Source organism: Megascapheus bottae, chromosome 23 (genome assembly GCF_031878675.1).
Source record: "Megascapheus bottae isolate mThoBot1 chromosome 23, mThoBot2.hap1, whole genome shotgun sequence".
Classification (NCBI taxonomy): Eukaryota; Metazoa; Chordata; class Mammalia; order Rodentia; family Geomyidae; genus Megascapheus; species Megascapheus bottae.
Genome location: NC_143531.1, coordinates 11,810,434 through 11,837,898, shown reverse-complemented (window position 1 = coordinate 11,837,898; position 27,465 = coordinate 11,810,434). Strand labels below are relative to the sequence as shown.

The 27,465-nt window shown below is 38.7% G+C and overlaps 1 protein-coding gene across 2 annotated transcripts in view; it reads right to left on the bottom strand.

Moving 5' to 3' along the window:
* Positions 1-865: 865 nt before the first annotated feature.
* Positions 866-27,465, bottom strand: part of Tbck (TBC1 domain containing kinase) — a 113,334-nt gene continuing 86,734 nt past the window's right edge. Inside the window, exons 24-26 of one of the 2 annotated variants that reach the window (XM_090356719.1) lie at positions 21,582-21,757; positions 12,511-12,670; positions 866-1,498 (exon numbers count right to left, since the gene is read on the bottom strand). In XM_090356719.1, the coding sequence (XP_090212845.1) occupies positions 1,388-1,498; positions 12,511-12,670; positions 21,582-21,757 (447 nt within the window). In that variant the 3' untranslated portion in view covers positions 866-1,387. The remainder of the gene's footprint in view (positions 1,499-12,510; positions 12,671-21,581; positions 21,758-27,465) is intronic. The other variant, XM_090356720.1, reaches the window with a different exon arrangement.

The window sequence follows — 27,465 nt, the reverse complement described above, 5'->3', positions numbered from 1 at the left end:
GCCCACTACATAATCTTAATTTTATTTGGCTGTGTTTTGCTTTTCTTCGTGGTGTCAAAATTTGATGGTGACTTAGATTTGGTGAAGAACAGTACTTTCTTCCTTAAGTCAGGTGACAGGCAGAGGCTGGGAGCTGTCCCTCTGGGTTCTTTTTTCCCCAGACAGGAACACGGTGTTTTTGGCTTTGGAGATGGATTGAACTCTGGGTCTGGACTCTGTCCCTGAGTTCTATAGCTCAAGCTACTGCCCTACCCCTTAAGCCACAGCCCCATTTTCCATTTTCTAGTGATTAACTGGAGATAAGAGTCTCTTGGCTTTGTATTGCCCGAGCTGGCTTTGAAACTCCATCCTCAGATCTCAGCCTCCTGAGCAGCTAGGATTACAGGTGTGAGCCACCACACCTGCCCGGCTAATACTTTTTTCTTGTAGGTAGAAGTCACTATGTGTCTAAGTTCTGGCTGCGCTAAGAAGTAACTTGTGCAACTTTTGGTTTATGTCTTCAGAGGGAAGAGTATGCCTTCCTTTTATTATTCCTTTTATTTTGGCTTCTTCCTTTCCACTTCTTTCGTGTTTCCTTCCCCTCTTTTTGTCCTTTGTCTCTTTCCTTCAATATCACAGAGAGGGAGATAGAAGCCATGTATTGAGGGGTCAACAGTAAGAGGGAATACAGGGTTTTAAATAATCCTGGAGTCAGCATATTAACCTTGGACTACTATACAGACTTCTATATGATAAATATGAACATTTATTTTAATCATTGGGTTGTCCATTATAGGAACAAGCAAATATTCTGTGAAATATACATTTTTTCTGAATTTTCTAGAAATTTTAGCATTCTTAGTAATGGGCTAAAGTTTTTTACGCGTGCGCGCATGTGCGCACACACACACACACACACACAGATGGCATGCATGCATACACAAACAATTTGGGCCAAATGACTCACCAGATGTACCATTTATTTACAAGGAACACACTGCTATCAGGGAGGTACAATGATTCCAAGCCAGTCTGTATTTCTAAACACCCCATTAGGGCTATTTGTCTAGTGCAATGGAGGAAAGCTTTTCAAGGCAATTGCGATTTCTTGATAATGCTAAATCTGTTCTGTCAGCTGCATTCCTCTGGCTTTATGTGGCGGTGTGGTTAAAAAATACATGATCAGATTTCACTGCTAAGAAAATTCTCTTAGCAATAGATGTACAGTCGAGTTCCTCGCCCAAAGAGCTGTATATTTGGGTCATGAGGTTTGTGAAATGTCTCATGGCAAAGCTTTGTGGGAACTCACTAATGCGGATGTTTACTTTTGTCGCAGTGCCATGGCTTCACAGAGCAGGCTGCTGCCTGTGGATGTGCTGTTCTTTCTGTCTGCTGCTCTGCTGGTTCGTCATATCTGAGGAGAAGGGACAGTGAGGAGGCCTGTGGGCTTGATCTTATTGATGCCTCCATCTAGAATGCAGACTCTTGGATACTTCATCTTCACAAGATGTGCAGCAAACTGTGAGAGGAAAAAAAGATGTGGGGGCGGGGGTGGGAACAAGATAATTGGGAGGGGGTGGGAGGAAAATGGGGACAAAAACATGAGAAGGGCTCCAATGCATGAGAAGTTATGCACCCACTACCTGACCAATGTAACTGTAACCCCTCTCTCTATCATTACCCCGACAATAAAATTAAAGAAAATAGACAAATGTATACAGAATCATTTTCTTTTTAAACCAAACAACTGTTACCAAATTCAGGCAATGAAAGAGAAAACTTACATTAATGTAATTGCTGCCACTCTTTGGTATGGCCAATGAGTTAAAAATCTCTCAAATCTATACAAAAGGTTTGTTGTTCTACTCAAGGATTAGTTGTAATTCCAAGCACAATGTGTCAGAGAAGGCCGTAAACTGGCTGTACCACGTTTTGGAGTAGCCTCAGCGATCATTTTGAGACAATAAAATCAGAACCAACAGGAAGGATTCACTCAGGAAGCTTCTAGGTGGTGGGCACCAAGGCCCAGTCATCCAGACTTCCATGTGTTCTGGTTAACCTGTCTTTCCCGCTGCCCGCACACTGGGGTAAGGCAGCTTGCCGGCTTCCATCAGGCCTCTCACCATGCATCACACTGCTTGTGGTCCTCAGCTGGGTTCTTCAGGTCCCTCTGTTGAGAACATGCTCCACCCCTCCCAGTTCCTGTCTACTCCTCAGTGGTGCTATCTAGTTTCTACTTGCTTTCCTGCTTGGATGCTCCCTGCTCAGGAAGGAATCTAGGGTAAGGTCTCAGCTCCAAGTTGCTTGAGTGAATTATCTTGGTCTTACTAAGTTTAAAATATCCATGTACAGCTTCCTTTACCAAAGGGTAAACTTCTCTAGGGCAGTGACTGTTTTCTTTCTGCATTTCTTCTTATTCCTAGTGCTGGTACGTAGGAGTTTAGTACCTATTGGCCATGTTGGTTTAAATTAAGCCCAAGTAAGCCAGGAGCACAGTTGTCAAGTCTTCCTTTGGCTCCTGAGCCATTCTGTCCTTATTACCTCCTCTGGTAGTGGCTTCTTCCTCGCTGTGGATATCTGTGTCCTCCAGGAAAACCTGATTCCATATACTTTGGAGGGGGAAAAAAAAAGTGCTCACAGAGTCATGGCATCTTGAGGCTCCCTGAAGCTTAACAGATAGAGACTTGAAACAGCACTGGTTACGGTAGGGTAAGTTCAAGGACCTACTCCCACTGTGCTACACTGACCCTGGCTCTGGAAGCTGTTACCACATGAGTCTCAGCTCCACTTCCAGACTTTCCTGCCTGAGCCGGCTCCAAACCATGATGCTTAAATTAGGATTACAGGCATGAGCCACCAGCACCTGGCAGGAAGGTGTGTTTTAAAACAGGCTCTCCTAGATGATTGATGCAGACTGTTCGGACAATATTTTGAAAAGTATCTATCTCTGGCCGAAGGGATAAGGGTATCAAGTCAGCAGGTGGGGTGCATGTTGCTATCCAAGGATCCCAGCAATCTCCAAACCACTCACAAATGGGCTTCTGACCTTGCCTATCTTCAGTATTCTCTGTGATGTGTTAGTGCACAAATGGCTGTCCACTTACACACCTTTACACCTGCAGATGGGGATCTTCAATGGTAAGTATTAATTTTATTTAATAGTAATCAATAGTTATTTGTATTTAACGGTAACAGTTAATTTAATGGTGTGAAGCATGTAGGTGTGAAATACGAACAGCCATTTGAGGTCTATCAAGACCCCACAGAGGTGAAGGTGAGCATGCTCATCATCGTTCTGTCCTCTCTTTGGACCCCAGCCTCAAGAACTGAGGCGTTAGTTTCATTCACAGGAGTCAGGTGCGGCAGCAAGGTCCAGTACCATACCATGTCTAAAACAGCTTGGCTGCACTTTTTTCATATGCAGCAATACAACAATGCATTATCCCAAAGACCCTGTGGGTTAAGCAGCCTTAGCTTTTCAGTATTTTCATAACATGAAAGCCTGTAAATGAGCAAGGAAGAACTTGCTAACTACTTCCTCTAAAACTACAGTGCAGAACTGGAAAGGGTTCCTGCTAATTATTGTAAGGAGGGGCAAATTGGCTAGGCTGTTGCCAAGCTGGAAGACAGGAATGGTAAAATAGGCAGATCAGAGCAGTCTAGAACAACCAGATTGCAGCTAGCTGGGTGGTCTAAGAAAAGCAGAAGTTGAGTAAAGTGGGGGCAAGTGTTTCTCCCTTGGGAGAAAGCAAGACCACGTTTGAGTGAAGAAACAGAGCAACTGTTGGCTTTCATGTAAGAATGTGAGTTTTGATTCTGCTTGTGGTTTATACTGAAATCCTGTGTATCTTTCCTACTCCTGCTATTACAGCTCCTCCTTGTCTGTAGCCACTCAGTTTTTGATTAATTTATCAACCAAGCACCTATTCAGTACCAGATACCTATTCAGTTTTAGGTTTTCAGTATTTACAGGTTAGTGGTGAAACTAGTAACAGATGATTCATATGAAGTAATCTGGGTATTATAAAAGCGGAATTTAAGGGTACTCAGCAGCTCAGAATTTGACTTTAACAAGGGTTAGAAGCTGTTTTCTCACTCCTTTCCCTTTCATTATTCACTCCAAGGGAACAAAGCCACACATTTGATAGTGTTACTTGCTACTCTGGCACATGGCACAGGTGATGTGGGGCCCAAGGAAGGTGCAGCCCCATGCTCTACCCTCCCCTCTTCCTTAGGCAGGCTCGAGGATGCTGCCTCCATGGGCACAGGGAGAGGGGATTGGAGTTAGGGAAATGAAGGCCCAGAGGCTGTAGACTCCACAAGGAATCACAGGTCCTGATTCAGGAGTGTGTGTGTGTGTGGGTCACCCCAGCAGATCAGAGGCTGTGAAGTCACAAGAATCAGCTGGCAGCTTTTGGCAAACAGCAGGACTCACTCTAGACCCACAAATCAGCAGAATATCTCAGGAGGGTGCTCTTCCAATGAGGTCACTGGAGGCCACACTGGTGTGGGACTTGAAACTGTAATTCTCACAGGCACACTTTACAGTAAAAGAGGTGAATGTGTTTATAAACTAAATCTTATGTATGGAAAGTGGGGTTCGTCAAACTGCACAGGCAGGTGAGATCTACTAGACAATTTCATAGGTAGCTGCAGGATGTGGTAGTTGGAGGATGAGATCAGAGAATTCTCACGCTGCATTTCTTGTGAGCATTACTCCATGTGGACAGGACAAAGGGGCTGCATTTCCATCCTTCAGGTTCAGGGGATCTGGTGCTTGCATTCACCTCTAGGGCTGGGGATAGGTGCACTTCAAACAAGCAGAGTCTGAACATGGCAGGCTCTTGTAGGTGCCACTAAGTCGTTTAATCTCCTTAGCATGGTCCTTAGTTTTGGCTCAGAGACTGGTATGTTTGTCCAGAGGAAGTCAAGTTCTGCTGGAGCAGGAGGAGGAGTGCAGGGTTTTTGAGCAATCATAGTAGTTCAGGTCAAATAAGGCTAAGACACTAAAAAGTGAGTGAGGCTAGGGATCAAGCGAAGCCTGGCACACAATCCTGCTTCTCACTGGGCCTCCAGGACACGGGTCTGGAAAGAACTGATGGTTGCAGCAGAAAGCTAACACAGCTGCAGGATTTAGGGGAGAAACACGTGGTAGGGGGCCCTCAGCCCTATGAGGCTGAAGTTCTTGCTGGGGGCTGTGCAGCTGACCCTGACTGACTGACACTTTGGGAAAGGCTCAGAGAAGTCTTGTGCCTTCCATTTTATCAGTCCATTTCTTGCTCCCCAAATAATGCTAACTTTATGGGTATACAATTGTAATTTGTGGTAAGGCAAGGTACTGATAAAAGAGGTTTACAATGTTCCTATAATGAGTGGTGGCAGCGGTTTGCTGTTCTTGACCATTCTGATGAGAGGCTGGTGAGTGTTCATCTGTGTTCACCTCTCAACTCTCTGGAATGCTGAAAATAGGGCACACCTTCAGTCATTTCAGGTACTGTGTGGCAGTGGCTAAGTTGTGAATTATGTCCCTATTTCTAAGATTCTGTTAGACTCTTAAGTCAAGTAAGTGTATTTGAGATGAGAGGTAGAGACTTCATTTTCCAGAATTCTGAAGAATGAAATTCTGCCACATTTCTGCACAGTGCAGCCTTGAGATAAACATAATCTCATGCTGAGATAGTTAATCTTGTCCCCTTGGACTCAGAAATGCCTAGGAGATTAGTAAAGCACCCTGCAGGCTGTGTCTGAGAGGGAGTTTCCAGGGAGGATTAATGAGAGGGGAAGAGCCACCCTAAATGTGTACAGCTCCACATCACATGCTGTGAGCCCAGAGGACTAAAAGAATAAAAATGGTGAGAGTCCCCTTCATTCCCCCTTTTAAGTTGTTTTTCTCAGGTGTATGTCATAGTGTCAGTAAAGCTACCAGATGTGTTCTCTGGTAGATTTCAATAGAAGGTTTAGTTGGGGACAGTCAAATCACAGCTACCTTGAAAATGCTACTTATGCATAACAAACAAAAAACAAAAAAAGAAAATAGGAGAGTTAATGGGCATAGCTATCACTTGGTCTAAGTTTTTTTTTTTTTTTTTAAGTATTTTTAGTATCTTTAAGTAGTTGTACGAGGGAGTTGCCATTTAATGAAGCAGTTTATGAATATAATGCTTCTTGATCAATGCCATCCCTTTCAGTATTTCCACACATTCATCCCAACTCACCTTTTTGATTATGTTTATAATAATTTTAATTGTGCCTGGGAGACTTAGAATCCATGCACTAGTGTTGTCCAGGAAAAGGGCTAAATAAACTTTTAACTAAATTGTTTCTCATTTCCCAGGAACTAATCTTTGGGATTAGGAAATCTGATAGTATAAAGATTCTGTCTTAAAATTTTTTATTAGGAAGGGGTAGGGTGGTAGCCTTGGGCTGAAGAGCTCACGGACAATGCCCAGGCCCAGAGTTCAAGCCCCATGACAAAAAAAAAGGGCAAAATTTTTAATAATTTGTGCTACATAAGGAGATCTATAACCTGTACTAATTGTTGTTTATAGTTAGCTATTCCCATTTCATCTCTCTGTTCTCTTTGCCTTGGGGAAAGTGTGGCCCTTGAATTCTGGCAGTATTTTTATTTTTATTTTTCAGTCATGGAGCTTGAACTCTGGGCTTTAGTGCTGTCTCTGAGCTCTTTAGCTCAAGGCTAGTGGTCTACCACTTGAGCCCCAGAGCCACTTCCTGGGTAGTATTGTTATCTCCACCAAAAAGCTCTTGAAATCTTTTAATAACTGGAAGAAAAGTCTTCCTTCTCAGTGATTTTTTTCTCTCTTTTTTTTTTTTTTTTTGTGGTCATGGGGCTTCAACTTGGCCTGGGCACTATCCCTGAGCTCTTCAGCTCAAGGTTACCACCCTATCCTTGAGTTAAGCCCTGCTTTTCGTTTTCTAGAGGTTAGTTGGAGATAAGAATCTCAGGTCTTACAAGATGAGGGGTGGGGGTGGGGGGAAGGGAAATGGGGACTAAGACATGTGAAAGGGTATCAATGTATGGGAATTAATGCACCGTCTATCTGGCAAATATCATGTAACTCTTCTATTAATTACAATAAAAAATATATGGAAAGAAAAAAAAGAATCTCAGGTCTTTTTGTGCCTGGCTGGCTTTGAACCTTGATCCCCAGATCTCAGCCTCATGAGTGGCTAGGATTTCAGGCATGAGCTACTATGCCTGGCTTCTTCTCTGATTTCTTTAGGTATGTCTTCTCTTCCCAACAGTTTTAGGAGGACATGGCTTCTTCATAATAGTTTCCACCTGTAGGCACTGAACACTTCTTGTCCTGAATTAAGCTAGTAGCTGATTTTCAAGTTTTATTCCCTTGCTTTCTTTTTTTTCCTCCTTCATTTTTCAAGTTAAGTCTGAAGCTTATACCTGAAGCCACTCTGGACCACTGATTTTCCCACATAGCTGGGAGGACAGACATATAACTACCATGGCAGACTCATTTCTTGAGTCTTGCTGACTTTTTTGTCCTAGGCTGGCTTCAAGTTGTGATCCTCTCCATCTCTTGTCTCCCAAGTAACTAGGATTACAGTTCTTTATAAGAACTTAATGCAATAAGTAGGGTATGTCTACTTAGTCCTTTGCTTGACAATCAAATATGTATTGAAGAATTTCTATATGAAAAACCACGTTTGAAGTTGGGAGGGAGCACAATGGTAAATACATTGTATGCCCTCAGTGAGTTAGTTGGGGATACAGAAAAATAAGCAAACAAGTATAATACTTGAACAATGTAAGCTAAGCTTTAGAATCAGTTTAGTTGTCTACAGATGGATGAATGGATGAAGAAATGTATCGATAAGATGCTAGGTCAAAACATTTCCTTTGGAAGGAGGGAAAATGAAGATAATTGGGAGGAGTTGGGGGAGGGAAACAGGGACAAAAACATAAGGAGGGGTATCAATGTGTGAGAAGTAATGCACCCACTACTTGACAAATGTAACTGTAACCTCTGTATACATTACCCCGACAATAAGATTAAAAAAAAAACTTCCTGGTTTCATTTTAAAGCTTATAATATATACTTACTACTTACTATTTGAAAATATGGTGTTGGGTTCTTTGCATAGATTTATAAGTTACTATTTAACTAGTAAATAGTTTCAAAGAAGTCATTCAGGTAATGACTATATGTTTTTAAAAGGTAAATATGATAGAAAAATTGGTTCAAAAGTAGCTCTCAAATTCCAAAAAGACATATACTGGCTTATGTTAGAGAATAAGTCTTTTCAGATAAAATTCCACAATCTACTACCATCGTGTATCAGGAGCCCTAGTAACTCCTGTACATTCTCCTTTGATCTGGGATATTTGGGAAATGAATTCTAGCACTAATCATTTGTCAATGTCTGTTTATACTAGACAGCTGAGAAGAGCAAGCCTACGCCGTGTGCAAGCCTCCTGTCATATTATAGAAAGCATACTCTGCTCTACAAAGAATGCATACAATAAAACTCAGATTCAAAAACACAGGGCTGATGGATCACAACTTCAAGCTCTGTAGGTCAAGCAAGAGGGCGACGGTGGTTGGTTTCTCATGTAGCCACAGGCATTCCTGTGGCACGAGGTAGTGGTGGGCTAGCAAGGGGAGGGTGGGCAGGGAGAATAACATATACTGAGACAGGATAAATTTTGCTCTGTGTCAGGCTGTGGATTTAAGTGCCAGAGATCTCACATTCATATGATGCCTTGGTAGTGTTTCCCGGAAATGGAAAAAGTTACAAACTGCTTATACTTCCAGAAGCTGTTGGTTCATGCTTGTAATCTTAGCTATCGAGGCTGAGGATCACAGTTTAAAGTCAGTCTGGGCAGTAGAGTCTGAGACTCTTCAATTAAAAAAAGGTGGAAGCGCAGATGTGGTTCATGTGATAGAGTGCTAGCTTTGAGCATAAAGGCTCAGGGACAGCAACAGGCCTTGAGCTCAAGTCCTGGAACAAGCCCACAAAAAACAACTCCTCTTCTATCTCCACTCATACCTTAAACATAGTACCTCCCGTGAAAGTTAGGAAAACAAAGTGTAGGCAAGGTGGTTTAGGTTCCTATTGCTATAACTGATACATTGTTTTTTTATTTCATAAACCTGAAAAGCCATGAAAGTGAGGGTTCTACAGGTCATTTCTCATCATTTAACAGTTATGTAGAAGGGTTTGCACCTCTCGGTAATGTCCAGCATGTCCAAGTTGAATTAATATTTATAATAATTAAATATCTGCTGACAAGCAAGGCAAGGCAAGAGGGAGCAAGAAGGGCGCAGGCTCATTCTTCAAAGATGTAACAAAATCAAGGAAGAATTCCTTGCATACTTAGAACTGATAAAGGAGATTCCCTTCTCTTTCTTTATCTAAGTATTTAGGGCACAACCATAAAAAAGCCTATTAAATCTTCTAAAAGGTAAAAAAGATGTCACATTAAGTGTATTAAAAGTAACTGAAGGAATTAGGTATGTTCACTTTAGGGACAAGAAAGGCTAATGTTTAGTGTTTTAGGAGTCACTCAGTCCTCTGAGCACCTGCTTGTAGCAGGGCGATTTGTATGAAACATAAAGCTACAAGGAAGGATGTCATGGTCTGAGAGTCTAACTCCCAACATGATAGTACTAGGAAGTGAGCCCTTTGGGGAGTGATGAGGTCCTGAGGGCAGAACCCTCAGGAAGGGGAACAGTGCCTATGTTTCTATTTCTGGATCCTAAGTTTTGATTTTTTTGGGTGGCACTGGGAATTGAAGCCAGGCATGGGTGCACTCCAGGCATGTGAACTACACTGAGTTATCTCCTCAGCCATAGTATCCTTATCAAACCAACTCCAGAGAGGTCCTTGCCTTTTCACTATGGTAACAACACGGAGAAAGGATTGCCACCTATGAAGCAGGCTCCTCTAGGTCACTGAATCCTTGGGACCTGGGGCTTGATGCTGGGCTGGTCTAGAGCATGAGAGTTCTGATCACCGTATGAGGCCTTCAGCATCTACTTGGCATTGGCCCTAACTACAGTGGGTCTGACACTGAGTTCTAAATGAGCCTTGTGTTAATTTTAATCCTTTTGTTTTAGTACTGAAAGTAGGTTCCACTGGTGCTAAGCTGATTTCCTCAGCTCTTGTGAATGTAGCTGCGCAACTTATGTATATGTGGGGTGGTGATCACTGGAGAATCTTAGTATGTTTATTACTTCTGATAGTATTATCTGTTCCCTTACAATGGTTTTTGGATTGTTTAGTTAGTACTGGAATGAAACTGTTTTTGATTGCACGTGTTTTGAGTCCTGAAACTTGACTGAATCCCTTTTATTCTAATAGGTTGTGTGTATAGATAATAAATGGGTTCCTGGAGCTTTCTAAATATACACTCATGTTATCTACAGCAGATAGCTCTACCTTTCTCTTCTATGTTGGGACAATGTCCTTCTAACACTGAGGTCCTTTGCAGAATGTCAAAGGAGACCTTGTTTGGAAGCAGGGAAGGAGTTATAATGAAACCACCCTGGGATAGAGCAGGCCTTTCATCTAAATGACTGCTATTCTAAGACAGTTATACACAGGGAGGACACCACATGACACAGTCACAAAGTGCTATGACTACAGAACAACTAAGAATCAGGAAAACAGCTAGAAGCTGGAAGTGTGCCTGTGTGGACAATATTGTAGTGTGCTTCTTAAAACTGCCTGATAAGTTGATGATGAGTGCACACAGTGAGGCCAGTGTTAGCCTGATGGTGGAAGTCAGGTAAGAAAGTACACACCAAAAGCTCGGGTGAATACTGATGCAAAAATCCTAAGGGAACTGAGTCTAGTAGTACATTAAAAGGATCATATACACCATGAAAAATTGTAAGTTATGGATTATACAGCCAATACTGACAAATATCAATCATAAAATGCCATAATAGAGTGAAAAATCAGCCACCTCACTTAATATGAACAAAAACATTTGCCAAAAATAAACATCTTTTTATGCAATTAAGTGGAAATAGAATACCCAAATGTGCTACAAATGCCACATTTGAAAAAAAAAACTAGCTAATATCATATTCAATGATAAAAATCAGGAAGAAGACATGATCTCCATTATAACCATTTCTCTTTAATCTGGTATAGTTTCTTGATACTCTTGTGGAGGCATGCGAAATTAAGTTGTCTACTCTGTTATTTCATTGATGCACTCATAAATAACAGTACTGGATAATAAAATTAATAATTATTGAGTAATTACTAGTTTCAGGCTTTTCAATAAACTTTAAATGCTTCATCCAAAATCCTTGAAACAAGGCTTTGCTAGTCGTAGCTTAGAACAGTCATACATTTACCCAACTTGATACAGCCAATAAGATGCAAACCACATCAATTAATCTTGTCTGACAAATTCATATAACTAAATCCTATCTGTATTCATAAATTGGGATGAGGGTCTTAGTTAGGTGTTGGCAAGATGAAAGAGTACTGCAGGGGACACTATTACAACCCAGGGCTAGTAAAGGCAAAGCTGTTGCCACTCCTAGAGCCAAAGGAAACAGGGTATGAGAGTTGTGGAGAGACAGGCTGCTTGCATTCCCAGGAGAGATATTTTAACTCCTGTAGAGAAAGGGCCTGTACTAGTTAATGTTGCCTATGTTTAGTTCTGTCTACTGTGGTAGTTGGATATTCTACCCTGTTACAGTGCTCATTTTTTTTAATTAATACTTTTTGGTTTGCATATCAAAATTTTTCTTGCAACCCAGGTATGGGAGACAAGGCCATTTTGTTTCATATATTTATCATATCTGGAAATTAATATACTTCCTGACTACTTTTCATCAGTAAGTTTTGAGTCTTTAGTAAGGAGAACATCACAATCCAATTAGTTCTACCTTGAGTAGCTTTTAGTATTTACATTTCAGCCCTTAGTGTTTTTTATTCCAAGCAAAGGAATGTAAGCTACATTTTGCAATTAGAGAAAAGTATGGGGAAAAAGGTCACCTACAACCTCTATTAATCTGAATTTTTATTACTATGATAAAAAACCAGAAGCTTACTAACTTTATAAAGAAATGATGTTTAGCTACTAATTTGAGGCTGAAAGGTCAAACAGCATGAGCCAATTCTGATGAGTATACCATGGTGGACGGCAGAAATGTGTGGATGAGTTCCTATATTGAAACAGGTACCTAGTTGAGAGATTAGAGTCCCCTAATCCTCCCAAAGGCATACCCCAATGACATAGCCACTTTCCTTCAGGCCTCATCTCTTCTTAAAGGTCAAGATGACTTACAGTATCACTAAGCTAAGACCAAGCTAGTAGTGAACCTTTGATGACATGCAAACCATAGCAACTACCATTTAAGTGTTTGTAAGCTTACAATTGATCCTGATGTTGAAAACACAAGGGAAAGACAGACATGTAAGAATGTAGACAGATCCTCTACCCTCTTTACGTTTATGACGAACAAGCAGGCTTTCAAATAACCTCAGTAGTATATAAGTTCTCCTAGGTGATTGACATTTCTGTGCACCTACCTCAGCCATGTGCTTTGCTACATGGCCCACGATGACAATGACCTTGCCCTTGAAGTTCTGGAGCACCATGGTATAAGGCCCCTGGCTCAGCTCTCCTTCCGCAGTGAATGCAGCACTGAATGGAATGTTGATGCTTCCTGAAATGTGGCCCCGAACAAAACTGAGAAAGCTTAAGGAAAAAAAAAATTTTTTTGTGGTAGAGTTTAAATTGAGGGCCTCATGGCTGCTCAACTGATGTCATTGAGCCATGATTTCAGATTACTCAAAGACAGTCTTGTTTCCCACATGGGCTATGATACTTTGCATCTACTTTCACGTAGACTGATTCTCAGGATTTTTCTATGCATGCTGGCCTGGAACTATGATCCTCTGATCTCATCTTCCCAGGTAGCTTACTTGAGATAACTGTGTGCCATTGCATCTGGCTATGGGTTAAGAATGAGTCTCGGGTACTTTTCAAAGCCTGGGCTGGCTGGCTTTGTGCTAAGATCATCCTGTTTTCAGCCCCCGAAGCCAGGAAAACATATTTTTTAATTGTAATGAATAGAAGGGTTACATTATATTTGCCAGATAGCAGGTGTACTACTTCACAAACACTGCTACCCTTTCTCATGTTTTTTGTTCCCATTTCCCTCTCTCTACCTCCTCCCCTCATCTTGTTTCCCCCTTTCCCTTTCCTATTTCAAATAAACATATATACAATATATCAGATAACAAGGTAAGATACTATAACAATATGAGATAACCAAGGGACAGCAAAAGTGATGAGAAATGAGTACATTAAGAACAACAATCACACATTATATGGCTCTTGTCTGTATATCCTGGAGGTCCTTCATTTAGCCCCATCTTTTTCTCAAACTTGAGTGTCTGAGAGAAAAGGAGGATATACTTAATAGTCTCCATGCCTGCATGAGTAATTTATCTAAATGAAGTAAGGTGCCATAAACAGCAGAAAGTTAAATTTGAAAATGCTGTGGAAAAGTGAAAGAACACTAGCCAAAGATGTGATGTCCTTGATTAAACAAAGAATTCTGAAATGGACCCTCATGAAGCCTGGCAATGGGGTTGCCGGTTGCCTTTCATTTCATTTTGACTATGTTGAGTTGAAAGAAAAGTGACAGACACTACCGAGAGTCTCTGTAAACTTAGCTGCATTCTATTGTTTCTGCTTTTCTGTATTTCAAAGGGAAAAAAATCTCTTATTGATTCTGAAGATTGCACTGATTATTACTTTGAATTGAGGAATTAAAACTATCTATTGGCTTAAACTAGAGATGTCTTAAGAGTTGAAAGAAAAAAATATATCTTTCTTTAATAATACACAGTAAAACTGAATGACTAGAATAAGAATTTCAGAAATTTCATAGTGATTAAACTTTTAAAAGATTCTTAATAATCACTGAGTACTAAGACATGGAGGTTTATGTGTATAATACAGGTTTTTTTTTCCTATCAAATTACCACTTGAGGATGTTACTTTAAAAAAGTCAAAGAATTTTACAAAGTGTTTTGGCACATCTATTTTTCCCCAAAGTTCATTACTGCCAAAAGGAGAATATTAATTACTTATGGAATTATCTTACTCTTCCTGTCTCTCATAAATAAAGATAGGATAAATAGGCTTCTATTCTGAAAAATGATAGTGGGTAGCATGTGTAAGGCCCTTGGTTCAATCCCCAATATTGGTAAAAAGGGAAAAAAAGTTAGGGACTGACCATATTTTTGCTATTGCTGCTGCTTGAACGTGGAGGCTAAGCACTGTCCCTGAGTGGTTTTGGCTAAAACTCTACCACTTTGAGCCGCAGCATCACTTCTGGTTTTTGAACGGTAAATCTGAGACAAAAGTGTCATGCACTTTCCACCTCGGGCTGCCTTTGAATAATGATCCACCTACCTAAGCCTCCTGAGTAGCTAGGATTATAGGCGTGAGCCACCAACACCTGGCCCACATTTTTTTTTTCCAGTGGGGTGTGGGGTGGGGGGAAGCAGTCCTGGCGCTTGAACTCAGGGCCTCAGCACAGTCCAAGCTTCTTTTTGCTCAAGGCTAGCATGTTACCACTTGAGCTACAGTGCCACTTCTGGATTTTTCTGTTTATGTGGTGTTGAGGAATCCAACCCAGGGCCTCATGCATGCTAGGCAAGCACTCTACCACAAAGGCACATTTCCAGCCCGCCCCCCCCCCAACCTTCCTAATGTTAAAAAATATATTCAGCTATTGCTATACTGTTTTCTTTTTTAAAGAAAAACAGTTGGTACTAATGAGATAAGTTCTGAAAAATAAAAAAGATAGAATCAATATTAGAATTCCTATGGACATTGTTTAGCTAGTCTTCTAGAAAAGAGAGAATTTATAATCACAGGCAGGTTAGCTATGGACTTCAGCATGACCTTCTCACACATATTACTCAATTATTTTCAAAAACAATGAAGGTAATCTTAAGAATATAAACTAAAAAATAAGTCTTGGAATTTATTTTCACTGAAGCTGTACATGAAATTTCGATTAGGCAGACCAAGGCTCTAATAGCTCATTTAGTCTCAGTTAATTTACAACTGTCTGGTGAGAATCAGTTGCTGGGCAGCTGATCAAACAGTGTTTATCAATGCTTATCGACTGTGAACATCTTTTCTTCTGATGGCCTTTTACAGTAGAAAACAATACAAACCTGTCCCAGCTACTTGCTGGGTCAGATATGTTTATATTGCTCATCTGCTCTCCACTTTCCTGTTTGGAGAACCCCAGGTGGAAGGATGAGTCTAGGTCCTCATGTTTGTACTAGATAACCTAGATTGACAGATAGCTTGATAGGGAAGGTGAAGATAGACTTTAAATGCAGGCTGACTATCAATCTGATAGTTTCTCTAGAAAAATCAGAAACAAAAGATAATGCTCAGGATGTGTTGAGATTTTCAATGTGAAACTAGTCACATTTTAATGCCTCTTAGAATTAATTCAGCCATGTACTACAAAACTAGAAGCCTCTGACTCCAGAAAAAAATGTTTTAAAACAATATTCACTGAATATCTTCTTAAAGTATATTAACTACTGGGTGCTGGAGATTTAAGCCTATAATCCTAAAGCAAGACCAGGCAGGAAAGTTTTACAGATTTTTATCTCTGATTGATCACTGAAAAAGGCTGGCAGGGGAGCTGTGGCTCAAGTGGTAGAGTATCAATAACTCTTGAGCAAAAATGATCAAGGGTAGTGCCTAGGCCCTAAGTTCAAGCCCCAAGATTGGCAAAACAAAACAACTGTATACTGGTCATCTGTAAATAAATATTAAATATCCAGTAAGAGTACCTACAGTCATGGGTAAATATTATGAGTTTGGTATTTAATTTTTTTTTTGCATCTGTGTGCGTGTGTGCACATGCACTTGCCCTGGGGCTTGAACTCAGGGACTGAGTGCTGTGCTGAGATTTTTTGCTCAAGGTTAGCACTCAAAACCACAGATTAAATGTCAAAAGGCTTTATAAAATATGATGGCTACAGAGTCTTTGGGAAAAGGACAATTACTATTCAAAACAAAATATTTCAAACTCTCCCCCCCCCCGATTTGGAAGACAACAAATAAAACTTTAAAACAGTTCCTGGAAAATATCCAAGAACATTTTGTCATGAAACGTACAGCACAAAAGACTAAGCAAGCCCAGATGCTTGTACACAGTGCCGTCAAACCTCTGCATTGTCAATCCTTAACTATTACTGGCAAATAGCAAAGGAGAATGAGATTGTGCTGGCCTACTTACCTATCCATATATTAATACTGCATATTCTCTTTTCTGTTAAGAAGTTGAACAATAAAGAAAACATTTTTGGTTATTTGGAAATCTTTCAATCTGGCATGTATGTAAGTATGATTGCTTCTAAATTCTCATAAAATCAGCTTATCTTTTGAGTCCTTCAGAATCATAATCAAATACTATGCATGTCTGCTACTTGAAAAAGGATTCAAGGATAGATTGACATTTTTTTTGTTTATTAAGAAAATAACAAGTGAAAGAGGCCAGGAATAGTGATATGTACATATAAGCTCACTCACACCTGGGGGAGGCAGGGGCACGAGGAGCATGAATGGAGGCTAACCCTAGGTAAGCAGAAGGCGAGTTCTTTAAAGTAGATAGTGACAGTTGGTAACCTTAAATGAAAACTTAAAAAGCTGCAGCTTCATAGTACTTGGTTTAGAAGTGAAAAGACTTATATTGTGATTAAGCTCAGTCATACAGACATTTTACCATTTGGGCCACATGCTAGTCCTCTCTCTGATTTGAGAACAGAATGCAAGCATCTTACCATGTTGTTAGAACATTCTCCACTAAGATGCCTTTGCTTATGCTAGCTTCAGGTCTAGCCTTCTAATATCCTAGCGCTGCCCACTTAGAATTCCTTTAATTCCCTACACATATCCTTCTCACCCTCTCTATGTTGTGTACAGTACTGTTTTTTAACTTTAAAATAGCCTTGACCTTTTTGCCAGCTAATGATTATTTGTATTTTAAGCAGCCATCACTTGGTTTAAGTGCCTTTCCATGTATTACCATGATATTTTGTGTATGTTCAGATATAGTCCATTTTGTGATATATTTAGTAATTTGACTGAGTACTTTAGCTACAAAACTGTGGCTTCCTCCTGTGCAGGGGCTGTCATTTAACCATATATCCACTGCCTGGTGAACAAGTACTTAAGACTTGATGTGCTAGTGTTTGGGCTATAGAGCAAATAATAGCCTCAACTGCTAATGCATCTCTCACGACCATAAATCCAGCCATTGGTGGGTGGTATCTCAGCACCCTCTACATTATGTATGTCCCATTTACATATGGGACCCCAACTGGATGGGAATTTTCATTAGACAGATGCAATCTAAATCCGAATAGGATGAACCAAGTTTTAAGTAACCTTCAGATCATTTTCCTGCTGTGACCAGATATCTTTCAGTTAGCAATTAATTCTTAAAACATAATGACAGTGGTAAGAGACTAGCATTCGCCTAGAAAAAAATGTGATATGATTATAAAAATTGGGTTTGTGAAGTCTGCATTTATGTTTCCTATGTTTTCGTTAAAAAATAAAGCTGCAGGGCCGGGAGTTTGGCCTAGTGGTAGAGTGCTTGCCTAGCATGCATGAAGACCTCGGTTTGATTCCTAGGTACCACATACATAGAGAAAAACCAGAAATGGTGGTGAGACTCAAATGGTAGAACTCTAGCCTTGAGAAAGTCCAAGGACAGTGCTCAATCCCTGAGCTCAAGCCTAGGATTGGCCAAAAAAAAAAAGCAGATTCTCAGCCTTGATTAAAATGAAATAAAATCAACCTTCTTATAAAGTGAATGTGTTTACAGATAACATCAGTTAGCCTCCCATTTTGCATGAAATGACCACTCTTTATATGAACTCCAGGAAATTTGAAGCTAAATATTTATAATTAGTAAAACCACAGTTTGGCTTATATGTTACCTTTGCAGCTATTAACATTACTTAGGAAACTTATGTCACCACAAAAGAAACACTTTGTATTGCCTCTTTGGAACACACAATTATTACTTGCTCCAAAATTCTTAGTGTATTGAAGACCAAATAAAAGTGACCAAGATGTTGCCTATTTTAAACTTCCATGTTTCTTTCTTATAGGAATAAACCAAAGGAAAACTCAATTTCAGCAAAAATTTTGTGGTTTAGATTCTCTGAGCTTTTGGCACTAATGATGGTTATTTTATACTAATTTTTAGGGTTTCTTTTTCCTGTAAAGTTTTAGGATTGTGTTTTTATTGTTAAGTAGGTGAAGTCTGTATTCATTCCTTCAGCCTTTTCTGTCTTCTGATACCCACCAGGCTTAAGATAATTGTCTTAAGTTTATTGCTATGGTAATACACTTTTTACTTACAATAAAAAAGTTGGTACTAGAAATTTGATTTTAGTTGGGAAAAGTAAAGCTGTAACAGAATTTCAAGTAGTAGTAATGAGGGTTCTGGATGTGGCAAGTCAGTCTGTAAATTCATCAATAGAAAGGAATTTATTTTTACTTAAAAAAATAAGATTGCATTCCTTCCCACAATCATTGCAGACCCCCCATCCCCAAGCTCATCCTGGGGCTTGAACTCAGGGCCTGGGTGCTGTCTCGGAGCTTCTTTTTCTTTTTTTTTGCTCAAGGATAGTGCTCTACCACTTGAGCCACAGTGTCACTTCCAGCCTGATCTGAGTAGTTTTTTAGAGAAAGTCTCACAGACTTTCCTGCTGGGGCTGGCTTTGAACTGCTATCCTAAAATCTCAGCCTCTTGAAATCATTCAGTTTAAAAGCAAAAATTTCACCTATATAAAGATAATAGGAATGGTTGGACAAAGTATTTTCATTTAAATGACTTACAAAGCAGACAGCAGAGCATGGTGGCATATACCTGCATTCTCAGCACTGGGAGGGCTACACTATGGAGATTTTTGCTAGTTGGGGCCATACTGCAAGTTTGAGGCCCTATGTCAAACCTAAAACAAAGGGAAAAAAATGAAGCAGAGAACAAAGACAACAGAGAGAAACAAAAAGCAATGTGGAAAATACTATGATTATTCCAAAAATAATTTTGTTACTTTGTAGGATGTTGGAGAACATTTTCTCCACAATAGGACTACATCTGTGGCAAGAAAGTAATGAAATAATTTTGAAACCATGCTAGTATTAAATATTTAGTTACTTCTTCTACAGGCTGGTACAGTTACAGAAGTCTTATACCTGAATCGAATTTTACCTTGGAGAGAAATATTAAAAAGAACAATAAGGATTTTTAATAGGCTTTAGTCATTTTGAAACCACCAGGAATTTTCATAGGTGTAGGGAATATCTACTAATTCAAAGGATTACTTACTAGTAGAAAAGTGGAATGGTTTTCTAAAGTCATTACAGAAGGAAAGGAAGTAAATAAGTCATTACACAAAGAGAAGGTTTTTTTGGGGGGGGGGCAGTAGTAGTATTGGACTCTGAATTAAAGGCATCCTTCTTGCTAGGGAAATCTCCACTTCTTTATTTTTTACTTATTTTTTAGGTAGGATCATATATTTTTGCTCTGGACTGGCCAGTCTTCAATTCTCTTGCCAAAAGCTTTGGCATAGCTGGGGCTACAGGTGTGTGATATGTGACGGGCTTATTGAGATAAGGGAAATCACTATTTGGACTGTCGTCCTTGAACTTTAATCTGAATCTTTGCCTTTTGAAACACACTCCCTTCAAAGTACATTACTGTCTTTTAAAACAAAGTAATTCACTTTGCTTTGACTTTATAACTGTACTGTATAAAGACATTTGTTTAACAGGTGTGAGTAGGTCCTCCACAGATACATGTACAGCAGACAACAAATAAGATTCAAAGGCATGTGTAGAGCATCTAAATGAATATATACTTTGGGATATCAATACTTATCTTAGTGTTTGCCTAGTTCCAACTTTAGGCCAAGTACTGCAATGGGCAGAGAGCCTTCCTATGTTAGATGACACACATATTCATCAGGGAACAGTGTTCAGACTATCTCCTTAGTTTTTGAAAAGAAAGAGGATTGTGCAACGAGAATGAATCAGGTGTAGGAAGCTAGGAGGAAATTTTGGAGTGTGTGACACTTTCATATTATGCATGGTTTTATAATTCAAACAACTAAATTATGTGAAGAATATATTAGAGGTGCCATAACCATAAACTATTTGCTTTAATGTTAAGACATTAAAAATAAGTGAGTACTATTATGCTATATTTCTGATGGCTTAATGAGACAATGACTTTAATCAAACTCTTCAATCATCAGATGAGAAAAACGTGTAGTAATGTTCCCTGATTAGTCAACTGGAATTTCATGCTGCTTTTGGGGGTTTAAACTCCCACTCTGCTAAAGAACTTCTGTGTATTCCTAAAGTATGAAGCCCTAACAATCAAGGACATTTCCTGTATATTTACTACAAACTGAAGTGTTGCAAAAGTTTGGGGAAAAGTGACAGAAGGAACTTTTCATAAAGAAGACTGAGATGCAATACTGAAATTGTAGGCTCTCAAATTGTAATAACCCAAGATATTTTGCAAGAGCTTTTGAATTATTTAGATGGGTTTGTAAATGTATAGTTTAGATTTAATTCCAAAAATTGAGCTAGCAGTGGCTCATGACTGCAATCCTAGTTACTAAGGAGATCTGAAGAGCTCTGTTCAAACCTAGCCTAAGCAGAAAATTCCATGTAACTCTTATTTCTAACCAGCAAAAAGCCAAAGTGGAGGTTTAAGTGATTGAATGATGCCCTTGAGTGAAAAAGCCAATCAAAAATACAAAGTCCTGAGTTTAAGCTTCAATATTGGCATATGCACAAAAAAATTAACCTTCCAAAAATGTAAGTGAAAAATTATGTCAATTGTAGCATATAAGAAGCCAGCAACCTGTTAACTCTCATATATAGTGAATTCACTATATGTGAATGCTCTGTCATTTCCTAAGGTTTAATTTTAGAAGAAATTACTCTATTACAAAAGGTGTGAAATCAGTTATCCAGATTAGCCAGCAAAATCAAGGCATATTTCATGAGAATCTGACAAGATGAAAATGTAAGGGGAACTGTTAGTATTTTATAATTGGGTCATACTTTGCTGCCAAAGAAGATCACAGGAAGTTATATGCTCCATGGAAAAGTCTTATTAAGAAATACATGGTTTCTATATGCCAATGTTTGCAAAACTATAAATATACAATTTTGTAAATAAGTCAATGCTCAAATCTAGCAATTATTTTCTCTAGGCTATGTTAAGAATCATAACAGACATGAGATAAACACACACACACACACACACACACACACACACACACACACACACACGAAAAGTCCTGAACACAAAAATCAGGAGATACCAGCACAAAAGTCCTGAACACAAAAATCAGGAAATATCTCAATATTCTCATAGCTTTCAAAACACTGCTACCTTATGAAATCTCATGATATGCCATTCTGGTGGTCAGTATGAGAGGGGGGTAGCTATTTGAATACAAAGATACCACAGATGTGTTCACTGTTCAACTCTTTCTGAACTGGCCATTTTAAAGGATACTCCTCACTATTCCGGATGTCAACCACCAGGAGTTTTGGTTTACTGGACTTGGTTTTCTTGGTGGGTGTTTTGAAGTGGCCTGTTACGGTGAGCTCACACAAATCAATCAAGTCTTCTGCTGAAATCCGGGGTGATACCTCTGCCTTCAGGTCATTTAATGGGATGGATTCTCGTGACTAAAAAAACAAAAACAAAACCCCAAAATAGTTAAGAATATTAAATAGAGAAATTATGTCTAACATAAATAGCTTTAGGCTGTGATATCAGTCAATATGGCACATAAGAGAAAAGGTGACTATTTTGTTTTAGCAGTTTATTGTATAATTGTATTCCTAGCATTACTATTATTTTTGCTTTACTGCAACTTTTCTGGAGCAAATGTATAGAGGAAATGAGGCATATATTTCTCCTTACAAAAGTACCACATATCTTTTAAAACCACCTTCTGTAAGCACAATGCCCTTTTCTGCAAATGCAATTAAGGTTGCTGTGAAGCACACTAATTATAACTTTGGTAATATGAGAAACTGAATTTTAATTTGGCACACATGCTAATTAAAGTTGCTTTAAAGTCCTAATGTATGTATAGTTGAGTAGCCTTAACTATATAAATTAAGGAGATTTCATATACAATCTTATGTATTATATATTGTACATATTATATATGATATATATTGTCAAAATTTGATTTTCAGAGATGAATAAGAGAAACTTACTGTTCTCCTAGATAGGAAATAAATTCCAAACATGTCTTTACAGAGAAAGAAGTAAAATCAGACCCCTGACAATGATACGAGGACACTGATCTGTACATCTACATGGCATAAGCCTGATTTAGGGGTAAAGATACTAGCAATTATTCTCTGTATTTAGTAGGGAGAAGAATCCTCCCTCAACAACAGACAACGTGATGTAATGCAATCCAATCTATGTCTACTGAGCACTGCTAGTGCTAGTGGCTGTTGAAGACTCACATGACATTACTTTAGAATTTAAAAATTTTTGAAATGCAGTTGACTGAAATTAAATAGATTCAAAGAAGGAATTTTCATTTATGCTTTCAAAATGGAGCCTCATTATTTTATGCATTCTCTCTCTTCTCACTTTCATTGTAGGACTCCACACTCAGAATTTGCACTCATTTTTTCCAAGGAAAGAGAAAATAAACTATATGAATGATTTGCAGAAAAAGTTACTTTGAAGAAAAAAAGGTTTTAAATGGATCTGATGCCTGCCCTTATCTTTTGAGTTTCTCCAACGGTGGCCCTCAGTTCTTCAAGTGGCAAAGCTGTTGTTCACTCACTTCATTAACTTTGAAATAGATGTGGAACTCGCTAAGCTTTATGGGTTTATGGCTTTTAATAAAGATAGACATTAGGAATTTTAATTTGATATTAGGAATGAAGCCTACTTAAACAGTCTGTAACTAAAAGTGCTTGAGAAAGATTAGAGAGCTTTAGAAATCAGCCACTACACAATCAGCGCTTCTATCAGCTTCTCATTCGATTACACTCTTTACAGGCACTCCCCAACCTTTCACATAAGCCATACGTTTTTGAACATAAAATAAAGAACTCTTGATTAGCCTAGTTTTGCTTCTAGTCATTTAGTGATGAATGTGAGATTTTAAATGAAACTTTGATCTGAGAGAAAGAAGTGCCCTGGCTGACAGAGTATTTTACTGAAGTATTGACTAAGAAGATTTGATTGATTTAAAGACCTGACAGTGTTTTGAGTCATTTGTTTAAAGTGAAGTTTTTCAAGAGAAGAGGACTGATACACAGAATGATAGGAACAAAAGGAGAGAAATCACTGGCAGTAACCTCATAACTTTCCAAATGTCTGTGAATATGCATGAGCAAAGAACTTTAATATGGGCTAGATGTGGTAGCACATTCCTATAATCTCAGCTATGTAGGAGATGGAAATAAGGAAGATCAAAGTTTAAAACAAGCCATAAGGGGGAAAAAAGGTAACTACAAAAGGCAAATAATAGGCAATTTTTAGTAGTCAATTGCTATGTCTAATCCTTCTTGTTGAACTATCACAACAAAACATGGATAACATGTATAACATGCTTCTTATAAAATCACTGCATGATGCTGTGTAATCCATAAAGGCCTCCTTTCTAGCCCAAATATAGCTAAAAATAGAAATACTACCCCTAAATATTAATTTAAGATAAAGATGTCCACCATTACTCCTGTTACTTATATTATTCTGGAGAAATCTGAATTTATTAAATATAGGATGTATAATATTGGAAAAGGAAAAAAAAGATGTCAAAACCTGCAAATGACACATAACTGGGAAATCTTTATATCATCTGAAAACTGACTACAAATTAGAGAATGGTAAGGCGTATTATAAAGATGGCCACAGTAAAAAGAGTATTAATGGTGAACCATTAGTGTTATACATATATCAACTTATTTCTCCTCCTTATAGCTTGATGGATTATATAATATTCATATTTTAAGGAGAAGGATAAGAAAACAGGCACAAAAAAATTAAGTGATTTGGTCAGGTTTACACAGCCTGTGTGTCAGTGCTAGGATTCAAATGTCTTGAAGTCCAGTGCTTTTAATTACTATACCAAACTGTTTGTAAAACTAACAATGTTAGGGGCTGGGAGTTTGGCCTAGTGGTGGAGTACTTGCCTAGCATGCACAAAGACTTGGGTTCAATTCCTCAGTACCACATACACAGAAAAAAAAAAAGCCGGAAGTGATGCTGAATCAAGTGGTAGAGCTCTAGCCTTGAAAAGTCCAAGAACAGTGCTCAGGCTCTGAGCGCAAGCCCAGGACTGGCAAAAAAACAAAAACAACCAAACCAAACCAAACCATAAACAATAACAACCCCCCCCCAGCAATGTTAGTCTATACATCAACAACTATCAACTAGAAAATACAATGAGCTAAAATATCCCAATCAAACTTTAAAATGCCACAAAAAGAACTTAAAGAGAAGGCACAAAAAGGAAGTCACACACATAAATACAAAAGACATAGTTTATGCTTGGAAAATGCTTCTCCAATTTCACTACTTTGCTGAATATTTAATTCAACCACAATAAAAACACCAAAATTATCTCCCTATACACAGATTAAGAAAAAGAAAATTTTATAGTTTATACAAAAATACTGTACACAATTGCTGGGAGCCGAGTAATGCCATGTCTAACTTTGAGCCATATCGTTGGTATTGTGAATTACTTTCTGCTGAGAGGCAAGGCAACACGCAAGTGTTATTGCTTTGAGGTAAGGAGCAATAAGGCAAGGTACAAGAGGCAAGGCGCAAGAAACACGCGGACCTCCCTGTCTTGCCCACCTTTGTGCAATATTAGCTGGAGGGAATTCCTCAAAAAGGGGGGTTGTGGTTAGAGTTCCTGCCTTGATGGATCTCCCTGATGCGTCTGTTTGTCCTACGGGGAAGGAGGGCTGAGTGCGGGCGGTCAGTGGGCCCTCTCCTCTCTCGACTTGTCCTGGTCGGGTGTGTTCTCCCTATCCCTCCTGCTGATTGAGAGGGACCGGGGATGAAAGATGCTGACACACAAAACTTTTATATATGTTATAATGCATATGAACTCATGAAAGCCTTTCTGTAATTCCTTGAAGTTATTATTGTTATATGGAAAAGGACACAGAAGTAACAATATATTATCTGGTGTCTAGTTTACCATAAAGGGCTATTTTGTACTATTAAGAACTCTAGTTTGCTCAAGGCAAGAGAAAATAAAAACACCTTAATATTAACCTATCCATTTGATAAGCTGAATAGAAAGTCAAATCTGCTAAGACCTTGGCTGCTAAGTACAGTTTTCCTTAATTTCTGTAGAAATGCTAAACAGTCATCTATAAGTCAGATAGATGTCTTGGAATAACAAGTTTAGAGGGATTTCTAAATTACTCATTTTGGGTTTAGGGCAAGGAGGAAGCAACCTCTGATAGCAATTCCCTAGCAGATGTGACAGTGCTGCAGGTGAACAGTGCTTTCCCCCCTTTCTCATTATGGGCCTTTCTCGGGGTAGAGTCCATGTTAGCATCTGTACAAAATTAGGGTAACAAATTAAGTTTTTAACAAATTAAAAAATAAACATAGTGGTCTCATATGACATTGTTTTGACTAGTATAAGAAAAGGGTGACTGAAGAGCTGCTGGACTAGGCTAGTTAAACTTGAAAATTATTCGACTCACTGACTCCTGTACATAACAACTGTGCCTGTTATTTCCAGCCTTGTGCCAGAAACCATTTCCTTAAAATGCCATGGGATGACAGTAATATGTGAAATGACATCCCTGAACTTTCAGGTTGCATAAGAAAACTCTCTGTGCAAGACCCCAGATATTCATTAGCTAGGTAGAATTACGTTCTCTGTGCCCATCACTCTCCATGAAGAAAATGCATTCTATAGACTTACTGATGGAAAAACAAGGCTATGGGACCTGTGTCAAATCCACAGTGAATTAAATCAGGCTGTCACCAGTGTAATCTTCCAGGCAACTGCCATGTGGATATGCTAATGCTGTCAAAGCATAGCCAAGCGCCTGTGGAAAGGCCCTCCATTGTCTCACATCAGCTCAGCTGCCAGTTCAGTCCAGTCTTAAGTGGGACATACTATCCTATACTGTAACAATGATTATTTTTATTGTGGATGATAAAATAACTTGAATTTTCTTCTTTGTTTCCATCAAGAATTTCATCATCAAAATTGCCCAAAGTATTTTCCTCTCTGTGTGCCCCTCCCTAAATCCCAGTCATTCATCAATGCAATATATACCCTCTGTGTTGTGGTGTAATATCGAGGCTCTGGCCCTCTGTCTTATGCTTTTTTTCACTTGCTACATTTACATGGCCCCACCAGTGCACAGCACAGTCAGCCATTTGCTAATTTGAGGAGTGAGAATGAGAAGAATCAGGGATCTTCATGGCTTAGAAGAAAACAGCTTTATATTGTATTATAAATTTTTCCCAAGATAATGCCACAAGAAAAAGGACAAAGTCGAGGGAGAGGGGAGAGAAATGGGGACTAAGACATGGGAAAGGGTATCAATGTATGTGAAGTAATATACCCTCTAGCTGGTAGATATAATGTAACCCTTCTATTAATTACAATAAAAAATATATGGAAAAAAAAAAGACAAAGTGAAACTTCAAGGCATAGTAATAAAAATATTAGGTACATTTTCCAAACTTTAGATTACTACAGTGAAGGAATAGATTTTTTTAAAATGAGAAAAATATGATAATGATTTAAAAACAATGATAAACATGAACCAATAAATGACAATTTCTTGACCTGCAAAAAAAGGGAGAATTATCTGTAATTTATTTTGTGACATTTATTTATATAGATCTTAGTCCACAAATGCTGAGATGACTTTTAGTTCACTTTGAACCTAATATATGTTTTTTTTTCATCCTTTCCTCATACATTATTTCCATCTGCCAAAACAGTTTTCTAATATGCTAAATTCAATTACACCCCAAATTTGGAACATTAGTACTGTGGCAAAGCAAGTTTATATAAAGTGATAAAAATCTTGGAGCTCTAGACTCCAGGAGCTCTGTTTTAAATAACAAGTGAAATCAGAAAATAAAGAGCACACTTGTAACTGGGGTACAGCAAGGGTACTACTGAAGATGCTACTTCCCCCTTCCCTTAAGTGCCCTAATCAAGGTACTTTGGACAGATGCAGTCCAGGCAATTATGGGAAAGAGTCAGGTGCTCAATTAATGTTGGTTGAATAAAAAAAACATATCCTTAATTTACTTCATGATAGGGGAAAAGGAAAAAACTAACAAAATTAAAAAAAAACCCTTCAATTGGCCCTTCCTTAACCTGTACTCACAGAAGCAATATAAACCTTTTTCTTTCTTCTCA